The 26,055-nt window shown below is 38.2% G+C and overlaps 1 protein-coding gene and 1 pseudogene across 2 annotated transcripts in view; one reads left to right on the top strand and one right to left on the bottom strand.

Moving 5' to 3' along the window:
* The window catches only part of MIA2 (MIA SH3 domain ER export factor 2), a 111,221-nt gene extending 108,611 nt beyond the window's left edge, over positions 1 to 2,610 (bottom strand). For both annotated transcript variants that reach the window (XM_060294769.2, XM_030854843.3), the window contains exons 1-2: positions 2,488 to 2,610; positions 645 to 778 (exon numbers count right to left, since the gene is read on the bottom strand). In XM_060294769.2, the coding sequence (XP_060150752.1) occupies positions 645 to 778; positions 2,488 to 2,602 (249 nt within the window). In that variant the 5' untranslated portion in view covers positions 2,603 to 2,610. The remainder of the gene's footprint in view (positions 1 to 644; positions 779 to 2,487) is intronic.
* An 18,337-nt stretch (positions 2,611 to 20,947) lies between these two features.
* Positions 20,948 to 21,419, top strand: LOC115852007 (transcription factor BTF3 pseudogene; annotated as a pseudogene).
* The last annotated feature ends 4,636 nt before the right edge of the window (positions 21,420 to 26,055 follow it).

Genomic DNA, 26,055 nt, shown 5'->3' with positions numbered 1-26,055 from the left:
CCACGAAAAATTCATATACCTCGCTTCCCTAGGTTACTGATCTTTCTAAGGATCTCTTCAATAGCAACTCAGTCCTTGATTTGCTCAGAAAGACATGTCTTTTTTTTTTTTCTTTTTTTGGCCAAGTGGGATCTTAGTTCCCCAACCAGGGAATGAAACTGCGCCCTCGGCAATGAAAGCTCAGAGTCCTAACCATTGGACCACCAGGGAATTCCCAAGACATGTCATTTAATCTGATTAACTAAAACTTCCCAGTCTCTCTTAAACTTGGCCATTGGTAGCACCAAGGGATGGCTGGGGTTACCTAGTCATCCCATAATCTCCACTGGCACCTCTAAAAGTCTCTTCAAATAAATATAAAACCTAAGTTCAAACACTATGCATGCTGTGTAAAAGTAATTTCAAGGCACTCTTAAGCCTTCATCCCAACCAGACTGGCTTCCCCAAAGCTACTTTTTATAGAAATTCTGGAACCAACACTAAACATGACCATATTTTGTTTGTTTGTTTAAATATGTTAAGGGTTTTTAATAGATATATAAAGTACTTTGAAATTCTTAAAGTTCCTTTAGAGATGAACACCAGGCATCCTTGTGCAAGCTAGTCATTTATTCTGTATTCAATTTGTAAGATTAGATACTTACACTTCCTGCCCACAAATCTTCACTTTCTCCTGCAAGTTTAACATAAACAGATATCTCTTCTCCCTTAGTGAAGTTCAGGTATCGACAGTCAGGTCCTCTGTAATCTCTTATGGCTAAAACTCTGCTTATTAAAGCTATGTAAACATGCAGAGAAAAACACACAGTAGAGAAGGGAAGGAAAAAATAATTAGTTTTCTTCTGGCACCTACTATACTCCAGGCATCATGATAAGCTCTTTCATACCTTTTATTACTGCTATTATTAAATCCTCAGAACAGACTTATGAGATAAATAATCTCATCTCAGACTAAAAAATGAGCCTTTAATTAAGTATCAAAGAGTTGGTCACACACCTGAAAAATGGTGGAGCCAGATTTGAACTGAAGTTCTTTTCACTGTAACATCCGCCTTCTGTATTCTGAGTTTTCTTTCTGTTTTTTCCTAAGCCTTTATAAAAACCCATCAGTCTCTCTTCATGGACAACTCATATCCTACTTCCGCTATAAGACATCCTTAATTGGTCCATCCTACTCTGCCGCTTCTCTGAATTTCAATATTATCTATTATCCTTATGTTGTATTACTATTTACTGTTTCATATTGACCTGTCTTGTCATCATTCACTAGAATGAAAATCCCTGGAGGACAAGAAACTTACCTTACATTTCATTTTATCCCTCTTAGATACACACCCCTCATCCCCCAGACCCAGCACATAATAGGCCCTTAATAACTATGAAAGACCATAACCACATATGCTAGATTTAGCCCTTCAGCACATAAAGTAATATACATACCTTATTAACGAATATAATTATACTGGCATATGTAAAACATTTTCATTAAGTCGTGCAATTAAAGTTAAAATAACTTTTATCAATTACTACAAATTTGAATGTTCTCTTTTCATGTTATGTGCCTAGCCCTAAGGAAACTAAAATGAGGCTGTAAAGAAGGAAAGAAAAGTTGTTATAATAATATTATTATAAAACATCATCTAGTAAACATTCTCTATATATTAAATTATGTATCCAAATGATTAAGGAAAATGTTTACACATAAAAAATTTACTTTTAAATCATTTATGTTCATACTAATAATATTTTGCATTTTTAATTACATGTTGCAAATTCGAAGTAATTCTCATATACTGGAGGGATAGAACAATATAAAGCAATTCTAATATACTGGGATGCTATTCATTTTGTACCATAATGCCAATTTCAGAAAATAAGTTCTTAAGCAATAAAATGAAAATTAATTTCTCTTTGTAGAAGAAGGAAGTTTAATATTCAAAGATATAAATAAAATTATGTATTCCTAACACTGATTTCAGTATTTTTGCATAATAAGGGAACACAGAAATAATTAATATTTGATAAAGTTTACACAATAGATCATGATGGTTTGAAATAAAAACAGTCTTAGAAAACTCATGAGAATCAGAAACTTCTGATTGTGAAATAGAAACTAAAAAATGTAAGGGCTTCATAAAAATAACTATCAAATGGCTTGATATCTTTTTTAATACAAATCAATCACATTTATCTTAAAAAATAGTAAAAGTGCTAATTAGTTTGTTTTTGAGATCTGGATTAATATCCTTAAAATTTCTTATATATTTATATATCAGGCTGATCTTTGCCCCTTTGTATATTTACATTAAAAACGATCACAAAATACTTTGCTTCCAGCATTTCTCTTTTATAGTGTACTATACCTTATAAATATTTCTCAATGATATTAACGTTCATTTTTATCATACATGTCCACAATAACATTTTACATTATTTCAGAGCCTCATTTTAAGAGGAAAAGAAGGGAAAAAAAGAAAAACGACTTACTTTCACATTCCAAGTCACCACATTTTTTTAAGTCTGCCAGCAGTTTTGTGCCCTCCAGACATTTTGTCAGAGAAATAACCAGAAGGAGGATTCTGTGAACTCCAAGATCCGCCATGCTAAAACAAGCAGGAATCCCAAACAAGGTTTAAACCAGTTGTTTAAGCGCTAGATATGCCAGCCAAAACAGGAGATACCCCACACCCTTTACTAAATATAAGAGGAAAAATTTGGGGTTTTTTAAATCCCTTGATAACTACCTTTTTCTACTGGTGTTTAGGCTTAACTTGAGGGACAAAAACTCTCTGTTCTCAATCTGCAGTATCAGCAGTGTCAGGTATCCAGATTATACATAAGGGTTTAATAATTAACAGGGATTTTTAGTTGGAGTCATGTTTTATAAAGCCAGTGCAGTAAAACTCTCTTGCTTAAAGGCACCTTGCATTCCACAGAACAATTCTTAAAGAGGCCTTCATAAAAAGGTAGTTCATCTCCTTCTGTTAAAGTCTTCAGGTAGATCAGTCAATAAGTTCATAGTATTTGCTGCATGCAAATACCAGCATCAGTGGAGATATAGTTATATGTAGAAGCAATAATAATTTATGTTAAAAGCATGGTTTGGGATTATCATGATGAAAGTTATTTGAAAAAAATATCCCACGTTCGTATTTTAACAACCTTCAGTGTTACTATGAAGTTGAAACTTATATTTAGTTAAGATAGTTAAAATGTATTAAGTACTTATTAGGTTGCAGGTACTGTCAAACAATTATGTGATCTGATTTTACTCTCACATCAACTCTCTGAGGTAGGTAATATTATCATCCCCATTTTTGCATTATGAGGAAACCGAGGTACATAGAGATGGGTTAAATCACTTGCCCAATGTCACATAGTGAGTGGAGAAGAAATTAAAACCTAGGCTCTGTGACTCCTCCTACCCACAACCACTATGCTTTACCACCAAGAATCAAGTCATCTGCCACAGAAAGATGTCTACTCCGTCTGCAACAATACCATTCCGGAAACAGAAGATACAATATCATTTTATGTACTTAAATTCATAGGCATATTTCTGTATATATAGAGAGAAAGTGAGAGATGTCTGAAAGAATCCTCCCCCATACGGTGGGAATATATCATGTGAGTTCCAGTTGTGTTCACTTTCTTCTTTGTATTTTTCTCTATTGTTTGACTTTCTTTTTAAAAATCAGTGAGCATATATAATTTTTAAATAACAATAAGGTTTTGAAAATCAAATTATTTGAAAGATATTGTCACTAAAAAGGAATCAAATCCCTATATTGGGAATTTTGGTGTAAAACACTAGATCACAGTAGATTTTTGGAAACCAAAGTTGTCCTTTTTTAATCTCAGGAAAATATTTTTCTAAGCCCTTCTTTGCTGTACCTTTTCCCAGTATCTGGGCATGCCAGGGTATACATACTTTGCAGAATGCAGCACTTAATGACACCACGCTCCCCTCTAGCGTCTGAGCAAGCTAATATGAAAGACTGTTCCTTTCAAAGTCCTAAAAAAAAAAGACGTGTGTTTTCTATTTGTTTGTTTTCCAGAATCAATAATTAGTAAGAAGCCTGCTCTCTGAGATCAAAGATTTTTTTTTTTGCAGTACGCGGGCCTCTCACTATTGTGGACTCTCCCGTTGCGGAGCACAGGCTCCGGACGCGCAGGCTCAGCGGCCACGGCTCACGGGTCCAGCCGCCCCGCGGCATGTGGGATCTTCCTGGACCAGGGCACGAACCGTGTCCCTTGTATCGGCAGGCGGACTCTCAACCACTGCGCCACCAGGGAAGCCCAAGAGATCAAAGATTTTTACATCCTCAGAAAGAATCTGATAGAGCATGGGTTTGAGGATCCTTTGGTTTACAATCAGAGCGCTGCATAGCTGTACACGTGCACACTCGAAAAGGTGTAGGTTGAAAACTTTTGCAAATCTATAAACTATGTTGTCAAGGACATTAAAGAACAATTAGCTCTTCAGCTTCAAATTTTGGCACATAATTATTTACATAATCTATAATATCAAATCAAGAATATTTAATAACTGGGACTTCCCTGGTGGCTCAATGGTTAAGACTCTGAGCTCCCAATACAGGGGGCCCAGGTTCAATCCCTGGTCAGGGAACTAGATCCCACAGGCATGCCGCAACTAAGGAGCCCACAATCCGAAACTAAGGAGCCTGCCTGCTGCAACTAAGACCCGGTGCAACCAAATAAATAAATATATTTTTTTAAGAATATTTAATAATTAATGTACTTCATCATTTTTGTATTCAATACTAAAGATGTTATGGCTAAATTCTGAACTAGTTAATTTAATTGTGTTCTAAGTTAAGATAGAGAAGAACCCAGATAAATTTAAATTTGCCTGTTCATTTGAGTCCAGAAAAACAAGAGAACAATCCTTGCTTAAGATACCAGCTTGGAGGGATTTGCTCCTGCTAGAAATGTTCCCACTTTCTTGCTACTTAATGCACTCAAATGATCTCATTTTATGTCCAGATCATTACTTAAATATATTTTAATAGGATATCTGAAAATGTGGGTAGCACAATGTCAACTATCTCTAACAGATCCAGATGAAGAGGTGGTACATGAAAGGGATAAGAACATTTAGTTTAAAGAAACCAAAGCATCAGGAGTTCCCTGGTGGTCCAGTTGTTAGAACTCTGCGCTTCCATTGCAGCGAGTGTGGGTTTGATTGCTGCTCAGGGAGCTAAGATCCTGCAGGTTGCTGCGGTGTGGCCAAAAAAACCCAAAGTATCAATTTTCACCATAAAAACAGGCATATTGACTTAGCCAGACATTATATAATGGCTGATGCATTTTGCAACTCAAGTGTTGTGTCAATATTAAAATATACTACTACTGCTAAGGAATGGTAAGAGTCAGGAATACGGATTTGGAAAGCCTATAGCTTTCTTCAGAAACCACATAGGAGGTAAGAGTACCTACTGCACAGAGCTGAAGAATTAATTGTCAAAGCCACACGTGTTCAGTGTCTTAGAGGTAATATCACAAAGCAACCCTTTCCATGAGTATATACAGACAGAAGCATGAATGCTGCACTTCTATTACTTGGTGATGTTATTTCTGATACTATATAGTACTATCTTTTCTCTTAGTACCTCAGATTTCCTAAAGTGGGAACATATTTCTTCAATCAGCTGCCTGTTACTTTGGCAGTTTATAAGATAGAGAAACTTGATTACAGTGGTGCCATCTTATCCACGGTTTCACTTTCCATGCTTTCTGGTACCTGAGGTCTGAAAACATTAAATTGAAAATTCCGTAAATAAATGAGTCACAAGTTTTAAATTGTGCACCGTTCTGAGTGGTGTTGATGAAATCTCATGCTGTCCTGCTCCTTCCTGCTTGGTCATGAATTATCCCTTTGTCCAGCATGCCCTGCCCATCAGTCACTTAGTAGCCGCCTTGGTTACTAGATCGGCTGTCAAGTTATCACAGTGCTTGTGTTCAAGTAGCCCTTGGTTTAATTTTTTTTTTTTTTTTGGAGTATAGTTGATTTACAATGTTGTGTTAGTTTCAGGTGTACAGCAAAGTGAATCAGTTATACATAAACAGATATCCACTCTTTTTTTAGATTCTTTTTCCATATAGGCCATTACAGAATATTGAGTAGAGTTCCCTGTGCTATCCAGCAGGTTCTTACTAGTTATCTATTTTATATATAGTAGTGTGTATATGTCAATCTCAGTCTCCAATTTATCCCTCCTTCTCCTTATCCCCTGCTAACCATAGTTTGTTTTCTACATCTGTGACTCTACTTCTGTTTTGTAAATAAGTTCATTTGTACCCCTTTTTTTTAGATTCCACATATAAGCAATATCATATGATATCTGTCTTTCTGTGTCTGACTTACTTCACTCAGTATGACAATCTCTAGGTCCATCCATGTTGCTGCAAATGGCATTATTTCATTCTTTTTAATGGCTGAGTAATATGCCATTGAATATATGTACCACATCTTCTTTATCCATTCCTCTGTTGATGGACATTTAGGTTACTTCCACGTCCTGGATATTGTATTGTAAATAGAGCTGCAATGAACATTGGGGTGCATGTATCTTTTCGAATTATGGTTTTCTCTGGGTACATGCCTAGGAGTAGGATTGCTGGGTCATATGGTAGTTTTATTTTTAGTTTTTTAAGGACCCTCCATACTGTTCTCCATAGTGGCTGTACCAATTTACATTCCCACCAACAGTGCAAGAGGGTTCCTTTTTCTCCACACCCTCTCCAGCATTTATTGTTTATATATTTTTTGAAGGTGGCCATTCTGACTGGTGTGAGATGATACCTCACTGTAGTTTTGATTTGCATTTCTCTTATAATTCGTGATGTTTAACATCTTTTCATGTGCTTTTTGACCCCAAAGTGCAAGAGTAGTGATGCTGGCAATTAGGATACGCCAAAGAGAAGCCGTTAGGCGCTTCCTTTAAGTGAAAGGGGGAAAGTTCTCTACTTAATAAGGGAAGAAAAAACATCATATGCTGAAGTTGTTAAGATCTAAGGTAAGAATGAATCTTCTATCTGTGAAATTGTGAAAAAGGAAAAAGAAATTTGTGCTAGTTTTGCTATCACACCTCAAACTGCAAAAGTTACACTCACAATGTCTGATAAATGCTTAGTTAAGATGAAAAAGGCATTAAATTTGTACAATAATATTGAGAGAGAGACCACATGACTTTTATTACATTGTATTGTTATAATTGTTCTATTTTATTATTAGTTATTGTTGTTAATCTCTTACTGTGCCTACTTTATAAATTAAACTTTATCATAAGTATGTATGTATAGGAAAAAACATAGTATATATAAGATTCAGTACTATCCGTGGTTTCAGGCATCCACTGGGGGTCTTGGAATGTATCCCCCATGGAGAAGCAGGGAGTATTGTAGAAAGTACTTAGGATAAGTTGAACTAATTAAGCTGGGGTGTTTCTTACTAGGGAGGAGGCATTAGAATGGAGCCTTTGGAAACAGTTCCTGTGGTAGACAGGCACACAGTGAGAGACTGGGATCAAACTGGTGTGGAAGATGTGGGGATGGCACCCCACATCCCATCTTCAAGGTAAGACTTTCTGCCCAGCTGCAGGGAGTGCAGTGAGCTGGCAGCCTCCGGCTGGCACCTACTTCCATGTCTGCCTCAGCTACAGAGAGCCACTTTACCCAAGATCACCCTTCCTCGGTGATCTAGTGAATCTAGTTAATAAATGACGAGCGAGTACAAAGGTAGGATCATCTCGGCCTAATGTGGGACACTCTGACAGGCATTCCTCACTCTAGAGCTCCCTGTTGGGTTGACTGAAGTTTTGTAAAGCCTGAATTGGAGTTTGACTTCCCCCTTTTCCCAGCCCTGCCTTCTCCCCATTCCTTTCATAGGTGTTGATCCCTTCAACCCAAAATTCCGTCTCAGAGTTTACTTCTAGAGGACCCAACCTCAGATGCCAGTGATCCACAGATGCAGAAAGAGGAGATGGCAGAACTTGCACATTTTGGCGCTAGTCACTCTATGGCTCTTCTTACTTTTGTTGCTTTTCTGTTGCTAAAGGCCAGGTTTTAATTCTGCCCACTCTTTCTCATTCTATCAGTCAGAGTTCTACCAGGAAACAGATGGGTATTCCATTTTGAGGGAGGCGCTCTTCAATGACCGAGGAGTTTCTAATGGACTGTTAACAAAGGTGTGGGCAGGGTTAAGGAAGACCAGCAGGGGATGTAACACCTCCAGGCATGAAGGAACAGTAACCACAGCCTGGAGAGAACTCTAGGAAAGGACTGCCCAACAGAAACTTGAAGGCTTCAGGGAATTCCCTGGTGGTCCAGTGGTTAGGACTCCACGCTCCCACTGCAGGAGGCATGGCCCTGGTCAGGAAACTAAGATCCCACAAGCTGTGCAGGTAGCCAAAAAAAATTCCTTAAAACTAATCCAGAACATAAAAAAATAAAGTTTCCCAATTCTTAAAAAAAAAAAAGAAAAAGAAACTTGAAGCCTTCAGTAAAGGAACTCAGTCAAGAGAATATCACTCTTTTTTCTATCTCCTGACTGTACCTCCCTGGTGTTGTACCATACCCAGTCAGATGCCAGAGAATAAGGGAACCCTTCAAAGCAGTTCTAAAGGTCTGTGCTCTAGGGACACAGAGCAAAGTGGCAAAGAGTGGACCGAGAGGAGCAGAAAGAGAACACCCCACACGTCGTCTTTATTCCTTTACTCTGTGTTTTTGAATAATATTATGCAATATCCTCTATATCCAAGATGGTATGTGTGTGATATTTGTTGATCAGGGGACTGAACTGATGAGTCTCATCAGTGGGTAGGAAAGGAATTTAATGTTTGTTGAGTACCAACTTTGTGTCAGTGAGCTTAATATTTCACATGCAAATCCCATCTTCCAGGATAGGTATTATTTATTGAATGCCCATGTTGTGTCAGACACTATTCTAGGAGCTAGAGGTACAGGAGTGAACCGGACAAAGTCCTGCACTCATGGACTTTGTATGCTAGTGAAGGGAGACAGAGAAGAATAAACAAGCAAATAAATGAACAAGAGGACTGCAGTGATAAGTTATGGAAAAGTTCGTCATCTGCTTAGATAAAGCTGTCAGGAAAGGCATCTCTGGACAGTGACATTTGATTTAAGATTGGGGAGTAGGAAAGCAGAACATTCTGTGCAGAGGGAAGAATTCACGAGAAAGTCGTACTTCATTGTCTGAAGTTTGATTACCAAAGATTTAAAGACAAAAACGAAAGAGGCATATTGAATGCGTTCTAGTATGTCAGAAACAAGGCTCTAAGGTGGAAACTAACTTGGCATATGTAAACAAGAAACACAGAGGCAGGTGGAGAGTGGTCAGAGATGAAGTAGAAGACACAGACAGAGGTCCAATCATGTAGGGACTTTTGGCTGTGGAAATGAATGTGAGCTTTATTCTAAGTGTAGTGGGAAGCCATAGGAAGTTTTAAGGAAGAGAATGATGTTATTTGTGTTTTTTATCATATAACTTCACTTTTTTGATTTACTAACTCATTATTCAGGTCTCTTAGGTTAAATCAATTAATGAATACATCACTCAACTTTTTATTGAATGAATAAATGAATGCATTCATGATGAATAAATGAATCCATTTCTTTTCAAGGGCAAGATTCTTCATGCCCCATTACTAAACAAAGTTCTATCTTCAGCTGTGTAGCTCAACGGCTTCTCTTTCTCTCATTTCAAAAAGAAAGTCAAGCAATTCTTTTGATTAAATTTTCTCTTTGGTAAAAAAATTTTTTTGAGAAAAAGAACTGGATCTCCTATTTATCTTTGTCATTGTGTTGATATTAGTAGCAGCAGTAAAAGTCTAAATATCCAGCAAGCAAAGCTATGAAAAGCCTTTGGATTCCCAGATAGCGTAAAGGATGCTTGACAAGTTGCAATAGATGAGTAGGTTAATGAGCAACGGTACGAAAATATTTAGTATCCTACTAATTTCCAATCATCAATAGCCTGAATGTCTTTTAAGAACCCATATGGGCCAATTTTATGTACTCTTACACCACCTCCTCCAAAATCATCCTCCTTCACTCCCTGCTGCCATCCTCTCCCCATTTATGTACTCTTTCCTTCTTGCCTCTTTTAGTGTCCATGTCCCTAACAACGTCATGAGCTCAAGTTTCTTTAAGAAAAAAAAATAGGGAATTCCCTAGAGGTCCAGTGGTTAGGATTCCACGCTCTCACTGTTGCGGGCCTGCGTTCAAGGCCTGGTCAGGGAACTAAGATCCTGCAAGCTGCACAACACGGCCAAAAAGAAAAAAGAAAAAAAGAAAAAATAAACTAACTCACAAAAACTCAGCAACTTCATGTTCCCCCAAATAATTAAATTTTAAAAGAAATTATAGAATAAAATTTCTACATAGGAATGAATAGACAGATTCTTTATGATTATTATTTACTTTATCCACTTCTTTCAAAGATGTATAGAATAATGGGCCTGATGCTATAATTTTCCTTATTTTTTCTCTCCTCCTTCTTCCAGATTCTCTAGGACATAGAAATAAATGCCCCCTCTGCTAGGACTTGGCAAACTACTTAGCCTCTTGAAGCCTCAAAGTTTTTGTTCATGGAATGAGAGACTTGCACTAATGACTTTCACAAGTCTTTCCAGCTCACATGGCTCCTGCCATCAGAACATCAGATTGGACTTAGTGAAACTTCTGTTAATGAGGAGGCCACACTCGATTTCTAAAACTCAATTATCACAGATTAAAAATAAATAAATAAAGGAGACATATGGATGCATCCCACTATGGTAGATACAAGGGGATGTGAAAATACCATTAAATAGCAACGTACAATAAAATATGCATTCATTCTCTCATTTAGCAAATAGCTTTTGAGTGCTTGCTATGCACCAGGCACTGTGCTAGGCACGTGGAACACATGGGGAACAAGGAAGACAGTGCCTTGCCCCCAGGGAGATTATAATCCATGGGGAAAGACAAAAAAGACAACTGAATTCAAGAATATGAAGGAGATATTCAGGATAGTTGATCAATTCATTGGGAAGTGAGGGAGAAGGAAAAGGAAAGGATGACTCTCAATTTCCTAGTTGGACAACTGAGAGAGAACATGGTAGTGCCATTTACCAAGACAGGAACACAGCAGAGGAGCAGGTTTGGAAGAGAGGAAGAAGACAATCTGTTTGGTTTAGGACGTCCTGAGTGAATAAAAGTAAAGCAATGCAAATTATTTGCAGAAAAAAATAAAAATTCAATGGTCTTGGAAAATTGTATATAAGCCTGTTTTCAGAAGGCTTATGTTGAAATAAGTTTAAGATCTTCAGAAAAGCTGCAAATATAGAATTACTGTATACCCTTCACCTAGCTTCCCCTAATGTCAACATCTAATATAACTGTATTACAAAGATCAAAAATATGAAATTAGGGCTTCGCTGGTGGCGCAGTGGTTGAAAGTCCGCCTGCTGATGCAGGGGACGCGGGTTCGTGCCCCGGTCCGGAAGGATCCCACGTGCCACGGAGCGGCTCGGCCCGTGAGCCATGGCCGCTGAGCCTGCGTGCCTGGAGCTTGTGCTCCACAATGGGAGAGGTCACAGCAGTGAAAGGCCCACGTACCGCAAAAAAAAAATAATAATAATAAATAAATATATATATATATGAAATTAACATTAGCACAAAACATTAAACTATAGACTTTATTGGGATTTCCCTTTTTTTGTCCAGGGATCAAATCTAGTATACTACATGGTATTTAGTTGTCATGTCTCCTCAATCTTCTATGACAATCTTCTGTGACAGTCTCTTATTCTTTCCTTGCGTTTCATGACCTGGACACTTTCAAATATCCTTAGTTTGAGTTTGTCTGATGTTTTCTCATGTTTAGACTGTGGTTGTAGATTTGGGGGGAAGAATATCACAGAGTAGTGTGCCCTTCTCATCATAGTCTATCAGAGGGCACACATAATATCAATCTGTCTAGTTACTGGTATTGTTAACCCTGATTATTTGGATAAGGTGATATCTACCAGGTGTCTCCAATGTAAAGTTACTGTTTTTCTCTTCCATACTCTATTCATTTGAAGGGAGTTACTGAGTCTAGCCTACTTTCGAGAGAGGGGAATTTAGCTCTACCTCCTGGAGGGAGGAGTATCAAAGAACTCAACAGTAAGTTCAACAGTAAGAACCTCATTATCTGCAATATATTTACTTACATATTCGATCCTAGTATATTTGCAAAGTAGTTCTAAAATTAGTAATCCATACCCTGTGATAAATGAATTTACCAATCAGACTTAGATGTTTGTGTACAAGTCTTTTTGTCTATGGCTTTACAGTACCTAATCAAAACACTTTTTTCAAAGTTATTTAGGTGAGCTCCTTTCTTCCCCATCCCCATCAGTATGGTTATGTTATACATTTGCAATACAGTTAGATTTATTTGCCATAGCCTACATTCCATCTTGGGCTCGTCTGACATTCAAGCTGATTTTTTAAAATTTGCATGCAGCAAAATTAATTATTTGTGGCATACTGTTCTATGGGTTTTGACAAATGCATAGTCATGTATCCACTACCACTGTACCATATAGAACAGTTCAAAATCAGATTAAAGTTAACATTTAAGCCAAAAACTTATTTTATCTGAATTATGTGGAGAATTCTTTTTTTTTATTTTTAAATTTTATTTATTTTTGGCCATGCCAAGTGGCTTGTGGGATCTTAGTTCCCTGGCCAGGGATTGAACCCACACCCTCGGCAGTGAAAGTGTGGAGTCCTAACCACTGGACCACCAGGGAATTCCCTATGTGTAGAATTCTTAACTTTACCAATTCCGTTCATGAGGCTTATTAATCTTTTAGCAAACTGGAAAGATACTGAAATATATAAGACCATTGAAAGCAAAATAAATATCTTTTAATCTTTGCAAAACAAAACTCCAATAAAGGTTACCTTTGAGACTTTCTACAAGTTCAAAGTTAAGAATGTTTAAACAGATGTATCCCTTGTGACTTTTTTTCTTTAGTCAGGGATTAAATTGATCACACAAATCTGACATGGAGTATACAAAAAGAAATGCAGAATCAAAATGAATTATAAGACTCATCAAATTTAATTAAAATACATTTGAAAACAAAGTAACTGAATTTTAAAATATTGTTTCTCACAGAAATAATTTCCATGACCCATTCTAGCTCAAATACACTGCCAAACCTCACCTGCTTTTACATAACTGTCCTTCAACTAGGCTTGTCTCCTGATGAAGTGGTGGCATAAAGTTGCAGGAGGGAAGGAAGAGAGAAACAACAGGAAGGTTAAGAAGTGGGGGATGGGACTTCCCTGGTGGCACAGTGTTTAAGAACCCGCCAGCCAATGAAGGGGACACGGGTTTGAGCCCTGGTCCGAGAAGATCCCACATGCAGCGGAGCAACTAAGCCCGTGCGCCACAACTACTGAAGCCCTCGTGTCTAAAGCCTGTGCTCCGCAACAAGAGAAGCTACCACAATGAGAAGCCTGTGCACCGCAATGAAGAGTAGCCCCCACTCGCCGCAACTAGAGAAAAGCCCGCGCACAGCAACGAAGACCCAACGCAGCCAAAAATAAAGTAAATAAACAAAAAAAAAAGAAGTGGGGGAAAAGCAGAAGCGTCAGTCTCTGCAGCTTCAGGTGAGGGCTGAATGAGGTGAAGTGGGTGTAGCCTGGTTCTGGGCCATGAATACTGGCCTCATCTGCCCAGTTACCTCACGGAGCAGAAGGACTAGAGATGGAATGGATCCAACAGGCGGTACCCTAATTCAAGCACACATGTCTATTCTTCTACTAAGTCTGTATCTACAGGATAACACTCAATGACTCACCACACACAAGCCTACTATTTAGTTTAAAAAACAAGAGCACAGACTTACCTGGTGGTCCAGTGGTTAGGACTCTGGGCTTCCACTGCAGGGGGCACAGGTTCGATCCCTGGTTGGGGATCCTGCAAGCTGTGTGGCCAAAAAAATAAAGAATGAACAAGAACAAGAACAACCACAAAAATGTACAGTCTAACCTCAAGAATAAGCAGATGGTACCATTTTAACTTATCAAACTCTATTAACAATGTACAGCTGCTGATGAAGACAACAAGAAACCATTTGAGAAGGTTCTTTCCAAGACTTTGCCCACCAACCAGAATTAATCCACTAAATCCACTACAATTCTACTACTAAATATACCCATCCTTTTAGCCTCAGGAGTCACCATGACTTGAGCTCACCTTAGCTTCATAGAAAGCAGCCACATAACAAATGCCTCAAACTTTTTTTTTTTTTTTTTTTGCGGTACGCGGGCCTCTCACTGCTGTGGCCTCCCCCGCCGCGGAGCACAGGCTCCGGACGCGCAGGCTCAGCGGCCATGGCTCACGGGCCCAGCCGCTCCGCGGCACGTGGGATCCTCCCAGACCGGGGCACGAACTCACGCCGCCTGCATCGGCAGGCGGACCCCCAACCACTGTGCAACCAGGGAAGCCCTCAAACATTTTGTATTACTATCACCTTAGAAGTTTATTTTACATTTCCTAAAGACAAAATATTTTCAAACACTATTTACCATCTATGATTTTTATGAGTCTACATTTTTCATTACAGCAGGATTTCACAGAACAACCTTCTTAAGTATATGTTTCCTCCACCAAATAATATTTTACTTTACATCAAATCAATTGGATCCAGGGCAATTTTTACCGATTTATAAAGCTTTTGTGGGGCAAGGTTGCTAGTTGAGATCCCAGAAATATGTGGCATGATGTCATCCAGGCCAGTGAGTCTGAGAAGCCTGATAACTTGTGATTTTTTCCTGGATCATGTGGGATTATGTTTTGTTTGTTTCTTTATCTCCTACAATGTGATGAAAGAGATACTGGGAATTCATCTTCACATGTCACTCTATTTTGGAAGTTTCTGGAATTATTTGAATGTTGTGATTATTATGGTTGGTTTAGAATGACAAATTTTCTTTCTAGTTATAAAATTTTAAAGCGTGTTAATTATGTCCTTGTTCACGTCACAACATTGTACATCTTGATACCTCTGAAGGAAACTCCAAAGTGTCTCCACTATTATATCAACTTTACTGTTCTTAATAATTGTTTCATTCTACATGAGTTACCCCTCTGGACTGACCAGTCTTCTATAACTGGAGGAACATCTGATATCAACTCTCAGTCAACTTCATTAACAATGAGAATAATTGAGTAATAGATATTTGTATTTGGAACATATTATGAGATCCTGGGAAATAACTGTCATCACTTTTCTAGGGACATTTTTCTTGAACTTATATTAAAATGAATTTATATTCCTTTACACATGTGTGAACTGATGGCAAAAAGAACTATCTTGAAAGCAATTTTGGGGGCAAGCAAAATTTGGCTGGGATATTAAGTTTCCTGCAAATAACCACAAAAGTAGAAATTCACTTTACAACCATTAGGTACTATGACTAATCTTGACTCTATTTTAACTTCTAATATTTTCAAGATCTCATACCTATGCCATCTTCAATATCTCTTTTTTTTCTTTTATTCTTGCCATCTAAAATATCTCATTCCCAAAGGCAGCAGTGCAGAAATTTTGCACCTTTGCACATTTCAGCATTAGAAGCCCTTGTGACCCTTGAACTTCTAAGCATGTGCATTTTTAGAAACAACATTATGGGAGACCATGACATTGTCACTAATGTAACTATGAGGTGTATGATTCTGTGTCTCAGCTGGCCAAGACAAAGTGCAAAAATATCCCTCTGAACTCTTGGGAGAGTAATGAATCACTCTACAAATGTCTTCTGTTTGATTATCATTCTTCATTGCCTTTATCCCTTCTCTTACCCTCACCCCACTTCCTCCTTCAAAAAAGTACAACTTTGGCTTTGTGACTCACTCACTGGTAGCCTTGATATGAATCTAGAATTCAAGACCAAATGTCATTTCTCACAACAATTGGGTGATTAAAATTCAAAAAACGGTTTTTGTTTGTGTGTTTATAAAGGATTTTTAAAAAGAATAGCAGCTAACCAGTGGCTACACCATCTGGAATATGAGATATCCAAGGCCGCAGTGATGGGAGAAAAGAGCTGGAGAACTACATTCGATGCTGTCAAAGACCAGGTCTGGAAGTGGTTTATATTATTCCTATTTACATTTTTTTGGCCAGAACTACGTACAGGGCTCCACCTAAAGGCAAGGGGGAGGAGGGGGGTAAAATTTCATCTACCTGTCTGCTCAGGGATAATGATTACACAGCATTGCCTCTGACAGAGAGAGAGAGAGCTTCTCACACACCAAAGTTCCTCAACAGGGACATGGACTGCTGGGTGATAACCTTACAGAGTCTGAATTCTGCCAGGCTCATGAAGCTTTCTTAACCATTCTCAAGGTGCAGTTTTTACTATCCTGGCCCCTTCTCACTTGACTATTTTTCTAATGTGTACTAACTTTTCATTTTATTTTCAATTGAAAATATGGGTCAGAGGTTAAAAACCATTCATTCAAACCTACAGAAACAAGGAAAATACTGAGGGAACAAACTGAAATCATAAAGATTTGTGATGGTTAAGGTAGTGTTCCCTTAAGCCCTCCAGCCCAGTGCCTACAATAGTTATGTTTACTTTATGCTGTAGTCTACTAAGTGTGCAATAGCATATTATGTCTAAAAACAATGTACATACCTTAACTAAAACTACTTTATTGCTAGAAAATGCTAACCATCATCTGAGCCTTCAGCAAGTCATAATCTTTTTGCTGGTAAAGGGTCTTATCTCAGTGTTGATGGCTGCTGACTGATCAGGGTGATGGTTGCTGAAGGTTGTGGGTGCCTGGGGCAATTTCTTAAAAATAAGAAAACAGTGAAGTTTGCTGCATCAAATGAATTTTCCTTGAGATTTCTCTGTAGTATGCAATGCTGTTTGATAGCATTTTACCCACAGTCGAACTTCCTTCAAAATTGGAGTCAATCCTCTCAAACTCTGCTGCTGCTTAATCAACTAAGTTTATGTAATATTCTAAATCCTTTGCTGTCATTTCAACAATCTTCACAGCATCTTTGCCGGCAATAGACTCCATCTCAAGAAATCAATTTCTTTGCTCATCCGTAAGAACCAAGACCTCATCCATTCAAGTTTTATCATGAGATTGCAGCAATTCCATCACATCTTCAGGCTCCACTTCTAATTCTAGTCCTCGAGCTGTTTCCACTACATCTGCAGTGACTTCTTCCACTGAAGTCTTCAACCCCTCCCAGTCACCCATGAGGGTTGGAATCAACTTCTTCCACACTCCTGTTAAGGTTGATATTTTTATGTCTTCCCATGAGTCACGCCATGTTCTTAATGGCATCTAGAACAGTGAAGGTTTTCAATTTATTTTGCCCAGATTCATCAGAGGAATCACTATCTATGGCAGCTATGGCCTTACTAAATGTATTTCTTTAATAATAAGACTTGATGGGAAATTCCCTGGCAGTCCAGTGGTTAGGGCTCTACTCTTTCACTGTCGAGGGCCCAGGTTCAATCCCTGGTGGGGGAACTAAGATCCCACAAGCTACGCTGCGCAGCCAAAAAAAAAAGACTTGAAAGTTGAAGTTACCCCTTTTTTGGTGTGGGGGGGTGCCGTGCCATGTGGCATGTGGGATCTTAGTTCCCCGACCAGGGATTGAACCCCCGCCCCCTGCATTGGAAGCGCGGAGTCTTAAACACTGGACTTCCAAGGAAGTCCCTGAAATTATCCCTTGATTCATGGGCTGCAGAATGGATGTTGTGTTAGCAGGGATGAAAACAACATGAATTTCATTGTCAGTCTCCATCAGAGCTCTTGGGTGATCAGGTGCATTTTCAAAGAGCAGTAATATATTGAAAGGACTCTTTTTCTGAGCAGTAGGTCTCAACAATGGGCTTAAAATATTCAGTAAGCCATGTGGTAAACAGATGTGCTGTCATCCAGGCTGTGTAGTTCCATTTATAGAGCACAGGCAGAGTGGATTTAGCATAATTCTTAAGGACCCTAGGATTTTCAGAATGGTAAATGAGCATTAGCGTCAAATTAAAGTCACCAGCTGCTTTAGCCCCTAACAAGCAAGTCAGCCTGTCCTTTGAAGCTTTGAAGCCAGGTATTGAATTCTCCTCTCTACCTATGAAAGTCCTTGATAGCATCTTCTTCCAAGAGAAGGTTGTTTCATCTACACTGAAAATCTGTTGTTTAATGTAGCCACCTTCATTAATTATCCTAGCTAGATCTTCTAGTGCTTCTACATCAGCACTCGCTGCTTAACCCTGCATTTTGATGTTATGGAGACAGCTTCTTTCCTTAAACCACACGAACCAACTTCTGCTGGCTTCAAACTTTTTTTCTTCTTCACCTCTCTCAGCCTTCCTAGAATTGAAGAAAGTTAGGGCCTTGCTCTGGATTAGGCTTTGGCTTAAGGAAATGTTGTAGCAGGTTTGATCTTCTATCCAGACCACTAAAACTCTCTCCATTACAACAGTCAGGCTGTTTTGCTTTCTTATCATTCTTGTGTTCCCTGGAGTAGCACTTTTAATTTCCTTCAAGAACTTTTCCTTTGCCTTCACAGCTTGGCTAACTGTTTGTTGTCAAGACACCTAGCTTTTGGCCTGTCTTGGCTTTTGACATGTCTTCCTCACAAAGCTTTTGATTTAAAGTGAGAGATGTGGGACTCTTCCTTTCACTTGAAGACTCAGAGACCGTTGTAGGGCTATTAACTGGCCTAATTTCAATATTGTGTCTCTGGGAATAGGAAGGTCTGAGAAGGAGAGAGACAGGGGAACGACCAGCAGGTGGAGCAGTCAGAACACACACATTTATTGGTTAAGTTCACCATCTTAAATGGGCACGGGTTCGTGGTGCCCCAAAACAATTACAATAGTAACATCAAAGATCACAGATCACCACAACAAATATAATAATAATGGAAAAGTTTGAATTATTGTGAGAATTACCTAAACGTGACACAGGGACATGGAGTGAGCAAATGCTGTTGGAAAAATTGTTCAAATAGAATTACTTGAGGCAGGGTTGCCACAAACCTTCAATTTATAAAAAGCACAGTATCTGCAAAGCGCAATTAAGCAAAGCACAATAAAATGAGGTATGCCTGTATATGTTATGCTTTATACATTGCAGTATTCAAGGCTCAAATTGTCCCAAATTTGGCCAATGTGAACTCCTTGAAGTTGACCCCTGTATCCACACAATCTCAGTGGTATTGATAGCATTCCTGCTTTCTGGCATAGCAAGAGGTATCAAGCTCATCTGGTACATTTCCTGCCCCAGACCTAGAATAAGCCATTTTTTTCAAGGAACCCTTCTTCCTTTTGTTGAGAAATGGCTTTTAGAGATTATGATCAGCACTGGGGATGCTCACTTCTACCAGACTGTCATTATTTCTATGCCCTCTCAGTAAATAAAACTAGGAAATATGTGAATTTCAGAAAGAAAAATAAATCATGCATTCATATGGATATTTCCAATTCAAGTGAAAAATTAAATCATCGATTATTATATTTGTATCTCTTTGCTTTCACACTGAAAATCGTGGTTTTAATGACATTAACATGATTACATATTTGATTATGCATATACATATATAACGTATATTATGCATAAAGTAGTTTCAAAGCAACAATACTAGTATTACTACTAACAATAGAACTAATAGTACTAACAATAGAACTATCAATTGTGGGAATTCCCTGGTGGTCCAGTGGTTCGGGCTCCAAGCTTTCACTTGCACAAGCTGTGTGGTCAAAAAAACAAAAAGAACTACGAATTGCAACTAAATATTTCATTGTGGTTCTTTTTGCTCTCTAGGATATAACTCACCATGGAGCTACATTAAAAGTTTGAGTTTTAATGTCATTTGAAATAATTTTTTTTTTCTGTGTGGCTTATACTGTCAATTTTATATACTCCTAGGTTCATTTGTATCCATTTGTTTCAGATTTGTAGGAGTTTTTTTTTTCCTTTTTGATCCAAGTTTTTTACTTATAGGAAATGTTCACATGGTTCCAAAATCAAAACTATAAAACAAGGTGCAGTCAGAGAAGCTTTTTAAACACTTTTTGTCCCTCCTTTTCACAATAAAGGTGTTTTTTAAGGCTATGAAATTGGACTGAATTGTTAAAGAGAACCTGATACCAGAGGGAGATTCAACAGAGTGCATTGTTAGTAACAGTTACGGGGGGAAATTACATGTTAATGAAATAAGCCTTATTCAAATCAGTAAACATATTATAGATCCAAAATAAATTTTATACAAAAATAAATTTTCTTGTCTTCCTGGTGAAGTGCCTCTCCTGATCTTTTCAGCTAGGATCCAATCAACTATGGGGTGGGGGAGGGACTGGGGGGGGTGTGGACAGAGACACAGAAGTCTCTACTTCAACAAGAGGAAAACAAAAGAGCTTCCTGCAAATTGGAAAAAAAATTCCAAAGTTTCCTATATACAAACAACAACTAAGTGGAAATACAGAAAAGGGAAAAATTCTTATTAAAAAGATACCTGCACACAAACCCTGTGGCTAAACCTAATAAATATGTGCAGGACCTGTATTAAAAAAACTATAAAATTTTACTAAAATAGATGACAGAATAAATGGAGAGGCATACTAGTTTCTGTTTAGACAGATTAGACAGATTTAGACAGATTATTCCTAAATTATAAAGTCAGTGCAATCACAATCAAATTACAACTTTGGGGGGAACTTGAAAAGTGATTCTAAAGTTTTCAATTAAAAATAAATATATATTTTGGGAAATTTGGAAAAGCATAATTGGGGGCACCCCATGTGTGTCGCTAATCCCAACTGGTCTGCCTGAGACCCCCTGAGCGCCAGACCTGGTCCCCCGACAGGGCCCCATTTCCACTCCCTCAAGATGAAAGAAACTATCATGAACCAGAAGAAACTCACAGAACTGCAGGCGCAAGTGAACATTGGTGGGAAAGGAACTGCTCACAGAAAGAAGTTGGTTCATAGAACAGCTACAACAGATGATTTAAAACAAACAAACAAACTTCTCCTTAAAGAAACTCAGGGGTAAACAACATCTCTGGTATTGAAAAGTTAATGTGATGCACATTAACAACTCTAAATTTCAAGCATCTCTGGCAGCCAACACTTTCACTGTTATGAGCCATGCTGAAACAAAGCAGCTGACAGAAATGTTACCTGGCATCTTAAACCAGCTTGGTGCAGACAGTCTGACTAGTTTAAAACAACTGGCTGAAGCGCTGCCAAAATAATCTGTGGATGGAAAAGCACTGCTTGCTACTGGAGAGGATGGTGATGATGAAATTCCAGATCTTATGGAGAATTTTGCTGAGGCTTTCAAGAATGAGACAAACTGAATTGAGTCAACTTCTGAAGATGAAACTTGAAGTTACTGGATGCTGCTATTTTATATTAAGACTACTTTTTAAAACTTTGTCCCTGTGTCTGATAAAATATACATTTCTAATATTTTAAAGCCCAAGCCCCTTGGACACTGAAGCTCTTTTCAGTTTTTGCTTATACACAATTCATTCTTTGCAGCTAATTAAGCTGTAGAAGCCTGGTAATAAAGTTTGAAACAAAAGTTAATAAAGTTTTTCACTTAGTTTTTTGGGTTGTTTTTTTTTTTTTTTTGCCGTACGCGGGCCTCTCACTGTTGTGGCCTCTTCCGTTGTGGAGCACAGGCTCCGGACGCACAGGCTCAGCAGCCATGGCTCACGGGCCTAGCCGCTCAGCGGCAATGTGGGATCTTCCCAGACCCGGGCACGAACCCGTGTCCCCTGCATCGGCAGGCGGACTTTCAACCACTGCGCCACCAGGAAAGCCCATCTTCACTTCGTTTTAAAAAAATGCATAATTGGGGGAGGATTTAGCATAGATAAAAAATAGCTATTAAAACCTACTATAAAATAACTTTAAGTAATACAATACAGCACTCAGTTGAATAGACTAGGGTCCATAAATAGATCCAGGAACACATGGTAATTTGCTATATGAGTGCATTTCAATATAGGGAAGACAAAGGTTATCCAATCAATTATACTGGTACAACTAACAGAAACTTGGGAAAAAAAGAAGCTGATCCCTACCTGTTTTTGTGTGTGTGTGTGTGTGGTACGCAGGCCTCTCACTGTTGTGGCCCCTCCCGTTGCAGAGCACAGGCTCCGGACGCGCAGGCTCAGCGGCCATGGCTCACGGGCCCAGCCGCTCTGCGGCATGTGGGATCTTCCCGGACCGGGGCACGAACCAGTGTCCCCTGAATCGGCAGGCAGACTCTCAACCACTGTGCCACCAGGGAAGCCCCTCTACCTGTTTTTTTTAACAACTAAATAAATTTCAGATAAATTAAAAGTTAAATGTAATATATACAGTGGAATATTACTCAGCCATAAAAAAGAATGAAATAATGTCATTTGCAGCAACATGGATGGACCTAGAGATTATCATACTAACTGAAGTAAGCCAGACAGAGAAAGACAAATATCATATGATATCACTTACATGTGGAATCTAAAAAAAAGATACAGGGAGTTCCCTGGCTGCCTAGTGGTTAGGATTCCAGGCTTTCACTTCCATGGCCTGGGTTCAATCCCTGGTTGGGGAACTGAGATTCCGCAAGCCACGTGGCATGGCCAAAAAAAACCTAAAAAATAAAAATAAACAAAACAATACAAATGAACTTATTTACAAAACAGAAATAGACCCACAAACATAGAAAACAAACTTATGGTTACCAAAGGTGGGAGGATAAATTAGGAGTTTAGGATTAAAATATACACACTACTATATATAAAACAGATAACCAACAAGGACTTACTGTATAGCACAGGGAACTATACTCAATATCTTGTAATAACCTATAATAGAAGAGAATGTTAAAAAAGTATATATTTATATATATTGATAACTGAATCACTTTGCTGTACACCTGAAACTAACACAACATTGTAAATCAACTATATTTCAATAAAAATTTTAAAAAATTACAAACAGAACTACCATATGAAAAAATATTAAATGTTAAAAAAATCCCCAAATTATAAATGTACTAGAAAATATGTTTCATTCTTTATTAAAGAAATACAAATCAGTACAAGGTTTTTATTAATGAGATTGCCAAAAAAAAGAATATAGTTGACAAAACTCAGAACTGATAAGGATATAAGGAGAAAAACAATTTCATATGTAGTTGGTAGGAGTATAAATCTGTATAATTTTCCAATATGCTTCAAAGGTCTCCTTGACCCATCAATTTTATGTATATGAATTTACTTAAGGCCAGTTTTGACACTGCCTGAGAATAAAGGTGAGGCTCACATAATAATGGAGAAAATTTGTTTAATCATTAAGATGAATTAATTTGGGGTCACTAAATGACAGGCAAGCTGAGAAAGTGCCCTTGTTAAAAGACATTATAAAGTGATGAATCTTAACATGCTCAAAAAGTATATTTAAAAAACTTAGGAAAAAACTTAAAACTTGACTCTTGGTAGTGGGGGAAGGGAAATTAGGAACACATTTTTTTATTAGCTAGATAATAAGTTCACAGGTGTTTGCTATGATTTTGGCTATTTTTTTAAATGTCTGAAACATCATTACATAGCAAAAGGTATTTTAACTGGATGAGAGACAGGGATGAAGTGAATTCTTCTTTTTGGATAAAATTACACACTGTACTGACTTTTTGATTATTTATTCCTTGTTTGCCATATTTGATTTGATGATATCTGAGAAGACATTTATTTTCAAAGTGAAGAAACTTTTAACAAGATATATGAAAATTTTGTGAACTTGGAGTCAACCAGAAAAAAATGCATAGTTATAGCCAAACCTACTACAAGCAAAACTTCAGTAGTAGCTGGCAATGAGGCTGCTATGCACTTGTCACACAAGCATGTGCAGCTTGTGTAACATTCTCTAGGAATACTTCTTATCATGAGGGAGAATGCATATTCATACATCATTTAAATATTTTAAATTGGATTTTTAACTGATAGATTATAGATATATGTGTGTGTTTGCACAATGTGCACATATATATGTACATACATAAACAAAATAAAATAATAGTGATTTGAACACTTGTATTTATAAAAGTTGATTCACTGAGGGGGAAAACGTGTGATTCCATTACATGAATTAATGCACTAGAAGATTTATTTGAAGAAATTATCCATAATTTAGGATGGAGACACAGAGATGCAAAAGGTAGGTTCAAAGATACTGAGGAAAGACTGAGGTCTAACATACATTTAAGCTGAACACAAGGAGAAAAGGGAGAAAAGGACAGAAGGAATATTTGTAGAGATATTGGTTAGGAATGTAGCCTCCATGAAGGTAGAGATTTTGTCTGTTTTTTTCAGTACCATATCCCTAAACCTAGAAGACAGCCTGATATAGTAAGTGATTAGTAAATGTATGTTAAATGCTATTTAATTCTACTTCCAGTAGTATGGGAAGGTTGGCCTTCCTAGGCCAACCATCCCACTGAAAGCCTTCAAAATGCCTGGGTAAAATATCAAATCTTAAAAGTATTTATGAGATCCCAAGGGACTTTTTGTTAAATGAGAGGGAGAAGATGAAAGAGTTTTTGCAGGGACAAATACCAAACAACTCAAACGTTACATCTGAGAAAGGAACCAAAGAAAAAGAAATGAGGTCCAGAAAAATACCCCTTAGGAGAAATAAGCATTATATACATGATAGAGTTGATGGTTTGTTGGACCAGTAGAGTTGATGAACTGTTGGGCCAGAAGAGGAAGAAGTCACCAGCACAGCACTTTCCATTTTAACTTAAAGATCAGGTGGCTTATATACACCACAAGAAATGTGAACATACGTTTATCAAAAGACATGAACAAGTATGTCATTAACAGCACTGTTCATACTGACCTCAAATTGTGTGGAAACCACATAAATGCCCATCAACAATAGAATGGATGCACAAATTATGGGGTATTCATTCATGCAATGGAATAATACACAGCAATAAAAAAGCTACAGTTACAAGCAACAAAATTAACAAACATCACAAACCTAATATTGAACAAGTATAAAATAATCCATTTATATAAAACACAAAACAGGCAATAACCATTATCCTGATTTCTAACAATGTGTCATATTCATGGATTGGAAGACAGTATTTTATAGGAACTAAACTGACCTATAGATTCAAAGCAGTTCAAATCAAAATCCCAGCAAGTTTTTTGTGGATATTCAGACTGACTCTAAGATTTATATGAAAATGCAGGTGGGCACGAGAGTCAATTAAAACACGGTGGGAGAATCTGCTCTACCTGATATGAAGTATTAACATGAAGCTATGGTATTAAGACAGTGGTACTGGCTCAAAGATAGAATCATAGACCAATGCATGAAGAACCTAGGGGCAGGGCAGGAATAAAGATGCAGACGTAGAGAATGGACTTGAGGACGCGGGGAGGAGGAAGGGTAAGCTAGGACGAAGTGAGAGAGTGGCATGGACATATATACACTACCAAATGTAAAACTGGGGCTTCCCTGGTGGCGCAGTGGTTGGGAGTCCGCCTGCCGATGCAGGGGACACGGGTTCGTGCCCGGGTCCAGGAAGATCCCACATGCCGCGGAGTGGCTGGGCCCGTGAGCCATGGCCGCTGAGCCTGCACGTCCGGAGCCTGTGCTCCGCAACGGGAGAGGCCACAACAGTGAGAGGCCCGCGTACCGCAAAAAAAAAAAAAAAGAAAAGTAAAACCGATAGCTAGTGGGAAGCAGCCGCATAGCACAAGGAGATCAGCTCCATGCTTTGTGACCACCTAGAGGCGTGGGATAGGGAGGGTGGGAGGGAGGGAGACCCAAGAGGGAAGAGCTATGGCGATATATGTATATGTATAGCTGATTCACTTAGTTATAAAGCAGAAACTATCACACCGTTGTAAAGCAATTATACTCCAATAAAGATGTTAAAAAAAAAAAGCATCATAGACCAATGAAATAGAGAGCCTAGAAAGAGAA

This window comes from Globicephala melas, chromosome 2, assembly GCF_963455315.2.
Source record: "Globicephala melas chromosome 2, mGloMel1.2, whole genome shotgun sequence".
In the NCBI taxonomy this organism is placed as follows: domain Eukaryota; kingdom Metazoa; phylum Chordata; class Mammalia; order Artiodactyla; family Delphinidae; genus Globicephala; species Globicephala melas.
The sequence above is the reverse complement of the archived record's forward strand: the minus strand, read 5'-3'. Positions and strand labels throughout refer to the sequence as shown.